Below are 17151 nucleotides of genomic sequence, written 5' to 3'. Positions count from 1 at the left end.
AGAAAGAATTTTAACCTTTTCTCTTCTTATGTATGCAAAAAATTTCTCTTCCTACTACACCGCCACCCCCTACCCTGCTCCCACTACTGCTGCTCATAATCATTTCCCCCAGGGGGTATATCTTTCTTTTACTTGTCCCATTTCAAAAACAGTTCCCCAAATGAGTTGTTCACTCTATCTCTTCTCCCATTTCAAAACTGTTTCATCCTTCATCCTAATCCAAAAATATTCCTGTATCCTGTGTTCCTCCTTCTCCTTGTTATTGGGTATTAGTCTTGCTAAAATAAAGTCAAGAGTTAACATTTTCATCACAGACAGGAAAATATTAGTGTCATTTATTTATTAAGCTTATGATGTTCAAGCATTTTTGACTTTGACATATTCAAAATACTTCTCAGCTGTCAAGTTACAGATATTAATATTGAGATATCTGTAAAAAAAACATTTACTTCTGTCTCTATCACTTCCACCTTTCCTTTGCCTCTGTTTCTCATAAACTTTCTGTCTGAGTATTTATTTTGCAATACAAACCTCCATTTGTATTTCTTAGTTTTTTTAATGTCCTATACAGAGTTTAATTTTCTTATATTTTTCTCCTCATTATGTTTTTCTTCCTCCCTTTCATCTATTCTTTTTTCACCACTTTTTCTCTCCATTTTTTGTGATGCTTATTTTTTTCTCATTAAAAGTATAGCTCAGTACAGATGTTTATTTTTCCCATTGCTGAATGTTTGCCACACCTTCGGAGGAGACAATACTAAGCACTGTATTTTACTGTTCTTGATGTCTGACGTGTTTTTTCTGTAAATGTTGGTATTGGCTCAGGTATATGAACTTAAACAGAAAAAGAGACTGAACTTAGGCCCCAATTGATAGCAAATGCTGATATTTCAGCCACTAATGATTCAAGTGACTCAAACACTCTCCACTCCAGACACAGTTCCACTTTTTCACAATTTCCTTACACATTTAGAATACTGTGCCCAAATCATAGATCATCTAACAAAACCATTTTATGATTATATCTTGGATGTAACCCCAGCTTTTGGGTCTTTTACATAGGAAGCAAATTCCTGCACATGCACATTTAGGTTTTTCCTCTGGAGACATTACAACTAGTCTCAGAATGTCGGGGGTTCAGCTGGTCAAGTGATTTTGATAACATGTTGTTTCTAACCAGAGAATAAAGTAATTAAAGCCCTGATAAAGTGGAGAATCATAGAATTCTTTATGCCTGTTTTGTACTCATTCTATGCCTTATGGAATAATTCTACACAAAAGAACCAGAGATGGCGTAACTATGACTTTCTTTTGATACTGTGAGTGGCTATGATCTTGAATGCACTGCCTGACTGAGAGTGTGATAGCAGCAGATTCATTTCTTGCTTTCAGGAGAAAATTAGATAATTAAAGGGAAGAAAAGCGGAAAGTGGGCATGCTGAATTGATCTTATAATTAGAATAAATGCACACTTTAAACCAAATAACCTCATCCTGAACTGTATTCATTCTATAATTCTATGGGCTGTATTTAACAAGCCATTGTAGTCTATGCATTACCCCAGATAAAATGTCTGGAGCAGCCCATTCACAAGTCTAATGGCTGCACTACAGTCATTAAATGGCTGATTGGCTATTAGTTAAGGTGAGGTGGGACTTCTGTACCTCAGAAATATTGGATTGAATCTTCATCTTTTGGCTAAATGCTTATTGTGTCAAAGTTTTTGGAAGATTTGTCACTGAGTCCTAGTGAGTTTCCTTGTTGTGTCTGTCGCACATGTCTTACCAAACCTTGCTGGTATCTTTACATTTGACTATATCACCATTTTACCTGTTACCATTCCCAGAACAGCTTGTCCATCCTGGGACATGCTGAAACTGACTGGCATTCCTGGCACTGATGCCATCTTTAAAAGCTGTTATGTAACTAGGCTGTTAGTCCAACGTGTTCTGCACAGCTCCTGACATTTGCCTCAGACATGGCATCCAAGCATGTTTTGTGGGCAATGGGTCACAGGTGTGTTGTCCTCTTTCCCTCAGGACCAACAGAGGATGCCATGATACCAGGTCATACCAGCCTCATCTGAGGTTGCCACCCAGGTCAATGCAGTGTTAGACATCTGGAGGAATGCACAGCAGTAAGTGTCATAGAGTCATGGAGGATGGAAACAGACCCTTTGGTCCAACTCGTCCACGTCAATCAGGCATTCCAATCTGACGTAGTCACATTTGCCAGCATTTGGCCCTTATCCCTTTAAACCCTTCATACTCATATACCCATTCAGATACCTTTTAAATGTTGTAATTGTACCAGCCTCTACCACTTCTTCTCACAACTTAATCCATACACGCACCAACCTCTGTATGAAAATGACCCCTCAGGTCATTTTAAAATCTTTCCTCGATGCCTTCTAGTTTTGGACTCCCCCACCCTGGGATAAAGATCTTGGCTACTTACCCTATCCGTGCCCCTCATGATTTTATAAATGTCTATAGGGTCACTCCTCAGCCTCTGATGTTCCAGGGAAAAAGGCCCCAGTGTAATCAGCCTCTCCCTGTATCTCAAGATACATGGAAAACAATTCAGATGTGACTGTCAGAGCAGAAAATACATTGTATAGTGCAGAGGAAAGTTCCGATACATTGAATTTGTGTTGATGGGCCCTGCATGCTTTCACTAGACTTTACTGAGATATAAAGACATTAGAAAGGACACAGGGAGGTTTTGTTGGAATGCTGTAAGGGTGGAGGCTTTTATTCACCAGGGAATTTTGGAAAAGCTGGAACTGTTGTACCTGAAACAGGGAAGAATAGGTAGTAACCTAATAGAAGGTTTCCAGTTTTTGTGAGGTTTGGAAAGAGTAAAGAGAAGGAAATTCTCCAGTCCCAGCAATATCCTTGTAAATCTTTCATGCACCCTCTCAAGTTTAACAACATCTTTTCTATAGAAGGGTGACTAGAATTGTACACAGTATTCCAAAAGTGGCCACACCAATGTCCTATACAATAACAACATGATGCTAATCCCTCTGCTAATGAACATTTTAGCGTTCATTAGCAGAGGGATTGAATTCAAGAGTCGTGAAGTGATGTTGCAACTGTACAGGACTTTGGTTAGGCCACATTTGGAGTACTGTGTGCAGTTCTGGTCGCCTCACTTTAGGAAAGATGTGGAAGCTTTAGGGAGGGTGCAGAGAAGATTTACCAGGATGTTGCCTGGAATGGAGAATAGGTCGTATGAGGAAAGGTTGAGAGTGCTAGGCCTTTTCTCATTGGAACGGCGAAGGATGAGGGGTGACTTGATAGAGGTTTATAAGATGATCAGAGGAATAGATAGAGTAGACAGTCAGAAACTTTTTCCCCAGGTACAACAGGGTGTTACAAGGGGACATAAATTTAAGGTGAAGGGTGGAAGGTATAGGGGAGATGTCAGGGATGGGTCCTTTACCCAGAGAGTGGTGGGGGCATGGAATGCACTGCCTGTGGGAGTGGTAGAGTCAGAATCTTTGGTGACCTTTAAGCGGTAATTGGATAGGTACATGGATGGGTGCTTAAGCTAGGACAAATGTTCGGCACAACATCGTGGGCCGAAGGGCCTGTTCTGTGCTGTATTGTTCTATGTTCTATGTTCTATGATCTCCCATCTCCAAACTCAATGTTCTGACCAATCAAGGCAAGCATGCCAGATGCCTTTTGTCTACCCAACCATGTCTACCTGCAACTCCACTTTCAAGAAACTTTGTACCTGCATCCCTAGGCTTCTTTGTTTGGCAACATTCCTCATGGCCCTACCATTAACTGTAAAAGTTCTGCCCTGGTTTTCCTTACCAATCTCTGAAATTTCGTTGTTGACTTGTTTGAAAAAAAAATCCTTCTGTTTACTCTTTCCAAACATTACATCAACTGGAAACCCTCAATTAGGTTACTACCCATTCTTCCCTGTTTCAGGTGCAACAGTTCTAACTTTTCCAAAATTCCCTGGTGAATAAAAGCCTCCATCCTTCCATCATTCCAACAACTCCCCCTCTGTGTCCTTTCTAATGTCTTTTTTATCTCAATAAAGTCTAGAGAAAGCATGGAGGGTCCAACAACACAAATTCAATTCATCAGAACTCTCTTCTGCACTATACAATGCTCCTGCAGTCACATTTGAATTGCTTTGCCCTATATCTTCCTCAGCTTCCTGCTTCTAATAAACACTTCAGTGCAGAACAAATCTATCAAATGGCTTTCATTCTAACATGGACAGAGGCTGCAGTGAGCTGTCACATTCAGAGATGATCTGAATGACAAAGTACAAAATGTCTAATCACAGGACACATGCATGAATTCCTCATGCTGACTGAGACAGCGCTGTCCTCCCTGTGACAATTGCTATCGAGAATGATGTCAAGAGATCTTCACTGTTGTTATGTAATATTCTGTTGTACAAATATATTCCTGGCTGTGTATATATGATCTTTGTTTAACTGCCCCATTGATCCAAATTAGATTCTACTCATACTCTCAGAATTGTCACCACTCTATGAGCCTAAGTGTCACCAGCTTCTCGCCAATACTTCACACTCATTCTCTGCTACTGCACCCAACTCCCACTGAGTCTTGTGCTCTATCACTCTCATTATTGCCTGCAACATTTCTCACAAAGGCTGTCATCACCTCATTCACTCAGGACCTACACTATTTGCACCAAAATTAACAGCTGGTACATACCTTAAAACTGGCTTCCTCTCATTACAGGAGGAAAATAGGGCAGAATGAGTCAAGACAACTCATGCCTGCCGACGTTTTGGTTACTCACCATTATGTGGGGAGACTGACTGGATCTAATTTCCTGGACTGGTATCAAAGATTGCCTTTATTATTATAAACTTCCTGAGTGAAGGTTATCTCCCTTGACTTGACTAAGGACTGCTGACAACCATAACATGCTTCTGGGCTTGTGTCTGTGGTAAAAGGCACAGCAATACAACAGCATTATGAATACCTAGTATCTCTGGCTGAGGGGGCTAAATACAAAAGGCAAGTCAGGGATGCTGTGAGCATCCAGGTAGGTTAGAGTGAGTAAGAGCTATGACAGCAAGTGAATAAGCCAAAGTTACAACCCCTTCAGTCTATGAGCTGGAATCACACCCTTGAGCACACACCATCATTTACACCGGCATTGTAATGATGCATGCCAGCGCAGCCCATAGTGCAGCATTGAAGTAAAGAAGCACACAGCACATCAGAGATGTGCTGTGAGGATTCTTAGATGCTGGCACACATGTGATGCTCATGGGTACTCCCAATCCTATTCTCTGCCACCAGCCTGTGCTGGAAAAACTGCTGGGCTGGATGTTTGCCAGGGGCTTCTCCCAAATGGGTGGCAGGGTAAGGCTCTGAAGTGGGAATCAATTATTTGCCTTATGGCCTTAATTAACCCACCCTAATTGGTGGCCAGCTAACCCATGCCTCCCTGGTTGCTGGCAAATTGTTATAGGGGTAGGAGCACGTAGAGAAGTGGCTGGAAGACTGATTGCTGGATTTAACATGCTTCTATCAAACCCAGCCCTATGGATATAAAAGTAGGCCCTTTAGCTTATTATGCCTACGTCAACTCATGAGTAAAGCTAGTCAATCAACCCCTGAGTTTTGACAATTCTACATAATCCTGTAATTTATTGTCCTTCACGTATTTATTAAATTTTCCTTTGAATGTTATAATTGAATATGCTTTCACTTTTCCTTCAGGAAGTGCATTCCAGATTTCAATAACCCCTCTAGCAGCTCAACCAGGACATCTTCTGCTGCGGAATATCAGTATCTGCATTATCTTCCCTATCAGCTCCATCCTTCAATTACAACATTTTCAGTGTTTATAAGAAAAATAAACACTCAAGTTGTCTTTTATGCAAAATACTAATTTGTTCTCATCCTCCTCTTTCTGCCTTTTTTTTAAACATTTCCTCTGCACCCTCCATAATCATCTTGGTTTTCTAGTGTGTTATTAAGTCATTGGTTGTAAAAAGTAAGAAAGTGTTAAAACAAACTCAATCAGTTTTTCTTTAAAAAAACATAAATTGTTAAATGATATTTTTTCATTGATAGAAAGTGATTGGAACTCAAAAATTATTTTTGTTCTGTTGATTATGATGTGGAAAAATGCTTTAGGTAATAAGTGAAGAAAAAGATATAAAATAGCAAGTTAGAAAGGAGAATCCCACAGAGATCTAATAAAAGAGGAAGTAGAAAATTGAAAGAGCTCAATATAGATGGCCAAGTTGACAGGAAAGTAGTTAGAATGTAGATCAGAGATCCTAAGTTCATGTTTGACATAATTTCATAACAGTAAATATAAATATGCTGTTGCTTTTGAGGGGATTTAAATTTGGTTTGAGGGTGTTGGTTTATATTTCCTTTATTTATAATATATTTCGCTACCACATAAGCAACCATTGAACTATTACTGGAAGCTTCTATAACCATATTTCACTTGATTGTCAGGACATTTTTGAGTAAATTATATTATAGAAATGATAATTATCAGAAAATTAGTTCTGTAGTAGAATGTTAGATGGTCAATTCAGAGTGTGATACATCTCTTTCTTAATCTTACAAATATGTTTGTTTGGAAATGTAATTACAAGAAGTAATGGTTTATTAAAATGAAAAGTAAACATCCCACCTTTCAGGCAATGGAAACAGTCTAATATCTATACTTGAACTATTCTTTGCAGTAATGATATAACTTTAGCTATCGTGAGTTACTTTACATAGTTCCCTACATATTAATAGAGCGCACATAAACGCTAACATCAAAATATTGAACAAATTCTCGATGCTTGACGTATATTTGAACATAAAAATGCAGTTGTGAAGAAGAGTTAGTCAATACTTTGCTGCAAGTTTGATCGGAGCTTCCTCTTTTTTTGAATATTTCTGTCATTGATGTCTGCCTGGAACATAAGAAAAAGTTAAACAATTATTAACAAAAGCATCATAATGCCATTCAGTCCATCAACTTCACACTGACCCTCCAAAGAGCATCCTACCCAGATCCACCCCTGTATCCCTGGATTTTCTATGGGGTAACCCACCTAACCAGCACATCCCTGGATACTAAGGTAATTCAGCAAGGCCAATCCACCTCACTTGCACATCTTTGGACTGCAGGAGGAAACCAGAGAACCCAGAGGATACCCACACAGACAGTCATCTGAGGCTGGAATCAAACCTGGATCCTGGGTGCTGTGAGGCAACAGTGCTAACCACTGAGCCACCTTGCCGCAAATCAGTTGATTTTTTTTATGCGGATGATTAAAATATGAATTGCACAACAAGGGAACAGTGGCACTTTAATTCCCTGTTGCTTTTAATAATTAGTATTTTTAATAAGAAAAGTTCCTATAATGTCAGTACTAAGAGGGGATTTACTCACCTTGAGCAATGAGGATATGGTTGCTCATTATACCTTGGAAAATTGCAAGACATTGCCAACAAATTCTCTGCCCATAAGCTATTTCGATTAACAGGCTGGGTTTCCAGTTAGGTGAAAGTGAGTACCTCAGATGCTGGAGATTAGAGTCAAGAGTGTGGTGCTGGAAAACATCCAAGGAGCAGGAAAATCGATGTTGTGGGCAAAAGCCCTTCTCCAGGAATGAGGCTGGGAGCCTCAGGGTGGAGATAAATATGAGTGGGGTGTGGCTGAGGGGTAGCTGAGAGTAGATGGAAGTGGGGTAAAGGTGATAGGTCTGAGGGGAGGGTGGAGCGGATAGATGGGAAGGAAAATGGACAGATGGGATGGATCATGAGGACGGTGCTGAGCTGGAAGGTTGGAACTGGGGTAAGGTGGGGGGAGGGAAAAAGAGGAAACTGGTGAAATTCACATTGATGCAGTGTGGTTGGAGCATCCTGAGGCAGAAGATGAGGCGTTCTTCCTCCAGGCGTTGGGTGGTAAGGGAGTGGCGATGGAGGAGGCCCAGGACCTGCAAGTCCTCAGCAGAGTGGGAGGGGGAGTTGAAGTGTTCAGCCACAGGGCGGTGGCTTTGATTGGAGCGGGTGTCCCGGAGACATTCTCTGAAGCATTCTGCGGGTAGGTATCCTGTCTCCCCAATGGAGAGGAGACCACATCAAGAACAACAGATACAGTAAATGACATGTGTGGAAGTGCACGTGAAACATTGATGGATGTGGATGGCACCTTTGGGCCCTTGGACGGAGGTGAGAGGTGTGGGTGCAGGTGTTGCAATTCCTGTGGTGGCAGGGGAAGGTGCCCGGAGGGGAGGGTGGGGTGTTAGGGGGCATGGACCTGATGAGGTGTTTGCAGAGGTGATGGAAATGGTGGAGGGTGATGCAATGTATACGGAGTTGGTGGGGTGGAAGGTAAGGACCAGGGCAGTTCTGTCCTTGTTGCGATTAGAAGGGTGAGGTTCGAGGGCGGAGGTGCGGGATGTGGATGAGATGTGCTGGAGTGCATCATCAACCATGCGGGAGGAGAAATTGCAGTCTTTAAAGAAGGAGGCCATCTGGTGGGTCCTGTGCTCCTGCGAGGAGGTTGAGCAATTCATCAACTTCACGACCTTAAATTTACCTGGACCATCTCTGACATCTCCCTCCCCTTCCTGGACCTCTCCATCTCCATTAATGACGACCGACCTGACACTGACATTTTTTACAAACCCACCAACTCCCACAGCTACCTGGATTACACCTCTTCCCACCCTACCTCTTGCAAAAATACCATCCCGTATTCCCAATTCGTCTGCCTCCGCCGTATCTGCTCCCGGGAGGACCAGTTCCACCACAGAACACACCAGATGGCCTCCTTCTTTAGAGACCGCAATTTCCCTTCCCACGTGGTTAAAGATGCCCTCTAACGCATCTCGTCCACATCCCGCACCTCCGCCCTCAGACCCCACACCTCCAACCGTAACAAGGACAGAATGCCCCTGGTGCTCACCTTCCACCCTACCAACCTTCGCATAAACCAAATCATCCGCCGACATTTCCGCCACCTCCAAAAAAACCCCACCACCAGGGTTTCCCTCCCCACCCCTTTCCGCCTTCCGCAAAGACCGTTCCCTCCGTGACTACCTGGTCAGGTCCACGCCCCCCTACAACCCACCCTCCCATTCTGGCACTTTCCCCTGCCACCGCAGGAACTGTAAAACCTGCACCCACACCTCCTCCCTCACCTCTATGCAAGGCCCTAAAGGAGCCTTCCACATCCATCAAAGTTTCACTTGCACATCCACTATCATTTATTGTATCCGTTACTCCCGATGCGGTCTCCTCTACATTGGGGAGACTGGGCGCCTCCTAGCAGAGCGCTTTAGGGAACATCTCCAGGACACCCGCACCAATCAACCACACTGCCCCGTGGCCCAACATTTCAACTCCCCCTCCCACTCTGCCGAGGACATGGATGTCCTGGGCCTCCTTCACCGCCGCTCCCTCACCACCAGACACCTGGAGGAAGAACGCCTCATCTTCCGCCTCGGAACACTTCAACCCCAGGGCATCAATATGGACTTCAACAGTTTCCTCATTTCCCCTTCCCCCACCTCACCCTAATTCCCAACTTCCAGCTCAGCACTGTCCCCATGACTTGTCCGGACTTGTCCTACCTGCCGATCTCCTTTTCCACCTATTCACTCCACCCTCTCCTCCCTGACCTATCACCTTCATCCCCTCCCCCACTCACCCATTGTACTCTATGCTACTTTCTCCCCACCCCCACCCTCCTCTAGCTTATCTCTCCACGCTTCAGGCTCACTGCCTTTATTCCTGATGAAGGGCTTTTGCCCGAAACGTCAATTTCGCTGTTCTTTGGATGCTGCCTGAACTGCTGTGCTCTTCCAGCACCACTAATCCAGAATCTAGTTTCCAGCATCTGCAGTCATTGTTTTTACCTCTGTGTTGGATCTGGTCCTCCTGGGAACAGATGCGGCAGAAGTGGAGGAATTGGCAATAAGAGATCGCATTTTCCAGGAGGCAGGGTGGGAGGAGGTGTAATCCAGGCAACTATGGGAGTCAGTGGATTTGTAGAAAATGTCAGTGTTGAGTTGGTCACCGCTGATGGAGATGGAGAGGTCCAGGAATGGGAGAGAGGTAATCAGAGATAGTCCTGGTGAATTTAAGGTCGGGATGGAATGAGTTGGTGAAGCTGATGAACTTGGTTTGCAGTTAGGCAAGGTGGGAGAGCAATCAATTATTGAGTTGACGTGAGGTTCATTCCTTTCTCAACCCAATATAAGGTTGGATATCAGACAGAAGACAAGGGGATGGGAAGGCCTTTGAAGACAGACTGGAGATCCAAGGCCTGGTGATGAGAAGTAGTGGGAAGTCTTGATAGCAAAATAGAGGATGGTGGAGGGCTGGTGTGGTAAGGTCATGGGGAATCAGCAGGATTGGGGAAGGGGGAGGATTGTCTGATTGTGGAGACTTGGCCAGGTAGGCCTACCGAATCCAAGAGGTAAGTAGAAAAGCTTTTATTCAACTGCTGATCCAAAGCCTGGGAATCCTGACCAACCAGAATTACATTAAAAATGGTCAGTAAAAAAATGATGCACACAGTCTTACAATATTTACTGATCCAGGATGAGATTGGTCACCTGTTTATAATCAGCAGTGGTCAGACCTTTAGCAATGTAACTTTCTATTTGACCCAAATTGTCCATTTTGGTCGGCTTGAAATTTTCCCATGGACCTCAGTTTCTGTAAGCATTGATGTGCATTCCTGAAGAAGGGCCTGTGCCCGAAACGTCGAATCTCCTGTTCCCTGGATGCTGCCTGACCTGCTGTGCTGTTCCAGCAATAAAGTTTCAACTGTGCATTGAATCAGTTACTTACTATAATAGCTTGAGGAATATTCGCCCTCTCATACAAATATTGATATTTGGGTATCTCAAAATCAGTTATTACACCTTCATCATTTATCATCTGAAATAAAAAGAAAATTTTACAAAATTACCAAACTACCATTTCCAGGAATTGAAATACTGAAAATCTTTAGGAAATAAATGGAGTATTTCATTTTAATGGGGCAGGACTACAGAACATTGATCTACTAGCACATTAAACACAAAAGGTTAGTTCTAGGCACAGCAAATGATAAGGAAGGCAAATGGTATGTTTATATTTAAAGTCCAGGGAATGGAATATAAAAGAGGGGAAATTTTACTGTAGCTGTATTGCAGCCTCAGTCAGACCTCATTTGGAGTAGTGTTGGTTTCTTTATTGAAAAAAAATATAATTGTGTTAGAAATATTTAGGAGAGGGTTCAGCTGTCTCAATCATGGAATGAAGAGTTTATTTTATGAGGAAAGATTGAAAATATTGGATCTTGACACATTGGAATTTCAAAGAATGAAAAGTGATCTTATTTAAATATACAAGATCCATAGCAGTCTTGAAGGGTGGATCCAGAGAGGATGTTTCTTTTTGTAGTGAGATTGGAACCAAGAGGTCTCCCTTGTAAAGTGGGAATGAGCAGCAATATTTTCTCTCAGAGCCGCAATAGTGGAATTTTCTTACCCAGAAATTAATGAGAGGCTGTGTCATTGAATTTATTCAAGGCAAGGCAAGGTAGATTGCTGGTAGTTAAGAGATCCAAAGGATACGGAGGGCAGACAGGAAAGCGGAGTTGAGACCACAATTAAATCTTCTTGTGGAATAGGTTCAAAGAACCAAATGCCAGCATCGGAATGCCTGGCATTTTTATATTCCTAAAGTCCTTTAGTTAAAAACTGTTTATTTTCAGTAGCAGAGTGTGAAACTAGACACCAAGAAGGTTCCCTTGCCTTCAGAAGAGATATGCAAAGAGAGTGTTATTGTGGGTTAAAACGTATATACTGTCACTGCGATAACTTTAACAGTATAACTATTGAGTTATATGATGGCAACAAAATGGCTACCACATATATCTCAATCACAGTCACTATATTTAAAAGTAATTAGTTACATTTTAAATCCTTTATAATGTTTTTTTGACATGATAAGGTATGGCACAAATGTATTATTTTGTTTTTCTGTTTAATTGAAAGTCCTGTATATATCTGGGGTGCAACGTCCTTCACACCTTAACCATGTATGTTGTATTACTTTAATTTGTTGAAATAATCAGTTTAATTAGCCATGCAGATTAGCTGAAATGTTAATTAGTTACAATTCAGGTAAGATAAACTATTTGACAAAGAGAAAATCAATCTATTAGGAATAGCAGTCTGTGCAAAACCAAGTAACGTACATATAATGTTTTCAATCTACTTTAAGCTAGAATTTTCCTCCCTCACTCAGGTCATACATGCAGATAAAATTAACACGTATGACTAAAATGCATGGAAAATGGATAATTCTATTAAAAATATTTTAAGTTTGCAATACTGTCCGATTTAACTGCACAAGCTTTATAATTAATTTGTAGAAGTTACAAACCAGCGACAAACTGTGTATGTAAATTGAGGCCGTGTGAACAGGATCTTAACTCTGCCTATCCCATTGAAGTCTAAACTGTCGATGTTCGGTTCAGTTCACATTTTGGACACTCAGTTAGCCAAAATAAGTGGCTGGGTCCAAGAGTTAGACTCAACCAGAAAAACACTGCTGCAACCTGGAGGTGTTGCACTTTGCTTCATATGGCACCCCCAATTTCTACTGTGGATTAATATCAGACCATGTATGTATGTGTGCTGCCTAAGTGTGATGTGTCATAAGAGCAGTAGATTTCATCTCTCTCCTATGGGACTCATGACCTACATTATAAAACAACCAGGCAAGACAAAAATTATAACTGACAGCTACAAGGCCAAAGCAATCACAAAGAATATCAATGTTGGAATTCACCAGTCACAAATGCCAGTGAGAGATTCCACTCAAAGAGGTCATGCAATAAACGGGACTTAGAATACTGTGGTGTTTTCTGACCTGTGCCTTCATAAGTGTCGCTATACACTGGGACTGCAAGGCAGGTAGCTTTTACCAAAGGAATTTAATGTCATGTTGTTCAGCAATTTGATCTGAAATAAAATTTTTGGGCGAAAGAAAATGAAATCTTGCTTTTGGAAGATCTGATATATCCACCGTATGTATTTGAAGTGTGTCATTGGCGACTTCAGATATTGTAGCTGAAGTCAGTAAGATGGGCCTGGACTTTGGTGATTGGCTACCCATTCAAGGTGAATAACAATATCATAAATCTTCAGCAATAGTTGCAAAATTTCCTTTATATAGAGGATAGATTAATGAAACAATTTTAAAAAGTGCTGACTTCTTAAGCAGGTATTATTAGTGGAATCTTCTGGTGCCGCAAGAGGCATAGAAAGAGGCAGGAGATTTTGAAAATGAAGTGGGTTGACATTGGGACTGGTATCCATTGCCTTCCCACCTCTGCTGTTAGTAAGTCTGGGCAGATAGGCCCACCGATGTGTGGCTCACATAGCAGTATGTCACATCTTCAATAACGTCCCTTAACCTGCACTAAATTCACTATGATAAAGAGCATGGGCACCTCTTCCAACAACTCCCACACCATTGGTCTCTTCCCTGGTTTGGTCCCCAATCCTGGAACTTTGGGATATGCTGCACTGGCAGTAACAATGGCCTCCTCATGGCATTGCTGAGTGCTAGAGTTGTCAGTTTCTGATTATTTGACACCTCCAGGTGGTGGGGAATCATATCCTGGAATCAAGAGACACCTGCTGTCCTTTTAAGTACCTGATGGACAGAAGATATGACAGTGTCGTGCTGGAAAAGCACAGCGGGTCAGGCAGCATCCAAGGAACACGAAAACTGACGTTTTGGGCAAAAGCTCTTCGTGGGAATAAGGCGTCATTGGGGCCTCATTCTGGGTGAAGGGCTTTTTTCCGAAACCTCGATATTCCCAGTTCTCGGATGCTGCCTGACCTGCTATGCTTTTCCAGCATCACACTCTCGACTCTAATCTCCAGCATCTGCAGTCCTCACTTTCGCCTAGAAGATATGGTAGGCCTCCTCCTGATCGTCAATGTGAGTGATTCAGACCTTTTCCAGAAAACGATGAGACACCTTCCAAACACAGAACAATCGGCCCTATAGAACCTTTATGGCAAATGAGTTAACGTGTGTTTCATGTCAATCATTTTTAATAATTTGGACTGGGGAGAAAAGATCAGACCTGCATCTCAATCAAGTTTCATGAAGTGACAGTCAAATAATATCTCAAATATTATATTTGAAAGACTCGTGTCACATGTGTAATTGAAATAAAATCTAAACCAGGATATATAAATTAGAATATCCTAGCTCAATGTCAAATGATGTGTGTGACGTATAATGAAGAGGAAGAGAGAGAGCAAGCAAAAGAGTTAATTTAAACAGAAAGAAAAGTCTAAAAACAGTTTATTAATTGTGTGAGACCTTCAACAATGGTTAATGTCTGAAGAAATGAGAAGTCACACTTGTGAAAGCTAATTTTCAGCACCAGAATGGCTATGCAGCACAATCTAAGGTTTTTCATCCCATTACACTAGGCAAGCTATAAATATTCTGACATGTATTTCAGTGAGAGTCTCTTATTATAGTAGAAGTATAGAAATATTTGAAGTATAGATGGGCAGAAATGTTCTGATTTCTGTGTTTAGCTGCACAACTGTAATCAATAAAATTTGTTGCCTGCGACAACTATGAGCACTGACAGCCTCTTCATTATTCTTGAGTCAAAATCCAGGTCGTAATTTGTCCTTCAAATCAGTTATATTACATATTTAGTAAATTATAACAAAAATAAAATCAATGTTGTGCTTAGATTTGCATAGGACCACAATAATAACCAAAAGGTGTTCTGCAGGTTCCAGACCAACTGCACCATCTCACAACAAAAAAATTGCTAGGAATTTCCTCAGTAGATTTTCCAAATGGTAGTCACTGAAACAGTAATATATGCAAATATTAAAACAGACTCTCTGCTAAATTTATGCTGGCCATAAAGAAGAACCCTAAAGAAATCCATCTGACATGCTCCCTCCGCAATTTAGTTATAATTCTCCCACCATCAGCAAAACCTTATATTCTGTTTCACCCGTGAGGGATGTGAAGATGTGGTGGTGAAGTAGACCTGTGAGGGATGTGAAGATATGGTGGTGAAGTAGGGAGTTCAACATTTTGGGTATGATTACACTTGATCATCCAGAAAATGTTGTCCAATTGCACAATCATATTAGATGCTATGTTTTACATTTTGCAAACATGTGATGGTTGAGTATGGGAAGTCCCTTGCTCATTGTGAACTGCCAAATGGATATGCTGTTTAATACAATATGATAATCTTTGGGATATGTATACACCAAACATCCTTAGACAACACCTTTCATTTAGAAGGACAGGGCCAGCAGATACATAGGAACATGAGGACCTGTGAGCCACTCACTATTCTGACTTGGAAATGTATTGCTGTAGTTTCACTGTCACTGAATCAAAATCCTGGAATTTCCTCCTTCATGGCATTGTGGGTCAACCCATAAGATGTTGACTACAGCGGTTCAAGAAGGCACCACCTTCTCAAGGGCAAATAATGATGGACAATAAATGCTGGCCAGGCATAGAGGGGTTGGAGGGTTTCAACTATAGGGAGAGGCTGAATAAGCTGGAGTATTTTCCGTGAAGCATCAGAGGCTAAGAGGTAACCTTACAGAGGTTTATAAAATCATGAAGGGAATGGATAGGATGAGCAGCCAAAGTCTTTTTCCCAGGATAGAGGAGTCCAAAATTAAAGGCCATAGCTTTAAGGTGAGATGGGCAAGATATAAAAAAAGACCAAAAAGACAACTTTTTCACGCAGAGGGTGCTATGTGTATGGAATAAGCTGCCATAGGAAGTGGTGGAGGGTGGTACAATTATGACATTTAAAAGGCATCCGGATGGGTACATGAATAGGAAGGGTTTAGAAGGATATGGCCCAAATGCTGGCAAATGGGACAAGATTAATTTAGGATATCTGGTTGGCATAGATGATGTTGGATCAAAGGGTCTGTTTCCATGCTGTGCAGCTGTATGACTCTTTGACTCTATTATCTCAAATGGACTGGGTGATTTTCAGGACCAAATGTGACAGCCGTTAGAGCTGATCATCAGGTTGTATGATATATATTGAGAAATGATCTGCTAGAGTAGCCATTTATCCTGCTGGATAGCTTCAATGCACCCTATTTCAGAATCAAACGTTCTGCCCTCATACTGTGTAGTTGCTGGTTTTCCTGTTAAATTAGTATCCTTGTGAATTACCCTGATGATGCAAGATAAAAAGTTTCAACAAAATGTGTTTCCTTTCAGCAGCACCCAAGTTCTATACTGCCAAACAACTATTTTTGGTATGGGCCTGTGCAACTGACTATGACTTTAATAACTGGTACATGGAAATGCATATATGAGGATGTCTGATAGGTGCTTAGCTGAGGTCATCTCCCGTGATTCACTGACTAGTAACCCATTCACTTGTTTGAGTTACACACAATGATGTAATGAATAAGTTAACATCAAGTTAGATCTTAACTGTGAACAAGCTCAGTGCTATACAACATATTAGTTTCTTTAGGAGAGTTAAACTCAAATAGTCTTTGTGTTTGGAAGCATTATAACAAAAAACAATGAAATAAAATCTGGATCTTACCTTGAGATAAGAATCCATACTTACTGCACTCCTTTTTCCTCCTGGCAGCCAACCATGAGACCAGTGCTGAGATGTACAACCATGAGCAACAAACACCATTACTATCAGAAAACGGATGGAGATTACTTTGGTAATTTCCATTGGAGTGAAGAGAAAAATACTTCAGGAAATGTAGTATTATCTATAAAATAAGTTAGGAAAAGTAAATTATGCAAAACAAATCTATCCCTTATTTAGCACCAAAAGAATAAATGTTCAAGGTAAGAGAACTCTTCACTCAGAGTTCTTATTTGTCAGCTTGAAAATAATGTTTTCAGTTGTGGCACTTGAATATATAGCAGATCAACATGGTATCGTTAATCAACAACAGAGGGATTTAGTTTTTTTTAGATCGAATCCTAAAACCAGTATATAATCCTGAAAAAAATCCCTTGGCATATAAACATGCACTTTAAATTGAAACACTTAAGTGGCTTTAAAGCTTACAATTAACTTAACCACTTTACTGAGCATTTATTGCATTTTGTT

At 41.2% G+C, this 17151-nt stretch overlaps 1 protein-coding gene across 1 annotated transcript; it reads right to left on the bottom strand.

Moving 5' to 3' along the window:
• Positions 1-6673: 6673 nt before the first annotated feature.
• LOC148145971 (progonadoliberin-3-like) lies at positions 6674-16856 on the bottom strand. Its single transcript, XM_087999196.1, has 3 exons — positions 16624-16856; positions 10833-10922; positions 6674-6937 (listed from the first exon to the last, which is right to left on the bottom strand). Exons 1-3 carry the CDS (start codon positions 16762-16764, stop codon positions 6866-6868), a joined length of 303 nt encoding a protein of 100 aa, XP_087855322.1. The 5' UTR covers positions 16765-16856; the 3' UTR covers positions 6674-6865.
• Positions 16857-17151: the final 295 nt, after the last annotated feature.

Source organism: Chiloscyllium plagiosum, unplaced genomic scaffold, assembly GCF_037043375.1.
Source record: "Chiloscyllium plagiosum isolate Xiang-an unplaced genomic scaffold, Cpla_swu_hap1 HiC_scaffold_22, whole genome shotgun sequence".
In the NCBI taxonomy this organism is placed as follows: Eukaryota; Metazoa; Chordata; class Chondrichthyes; order Orectolobiformes; family Hemiscylliidae; genus Chiloscyllium; species Chiloscyllium plagiosum.
Note: the sequence above shows the minus strand (reverse complement) of the source record. Positions and strands in the feature narration are given on the sequence as shown.

Excerpts from the sequence above, each read along its gene's own strand:
- LOC148145971 (XM_087999196.1), bottom strand. The coding sequence starts at position 16,764 with ATGGAAATTACCAAAGTAATCTCCATCCGTTTTCTGATAGTAATGGTG. Across the intron at positions 10,923-16,623 it reads GTATGGATTCTTATCTCAAG|ATGATAAATGATGAAGGTGT; the intron begins GTAAGATCCAGA and ends TTTTTATTTCAG. Across the intron at positions 6,938-10,832 it reads ATATTCCTCAAGCTATTATA|GCAGACATCAATGACAGAAA; the intron begins GTAAGTAACTGA and ends CTTATGTTCCAG.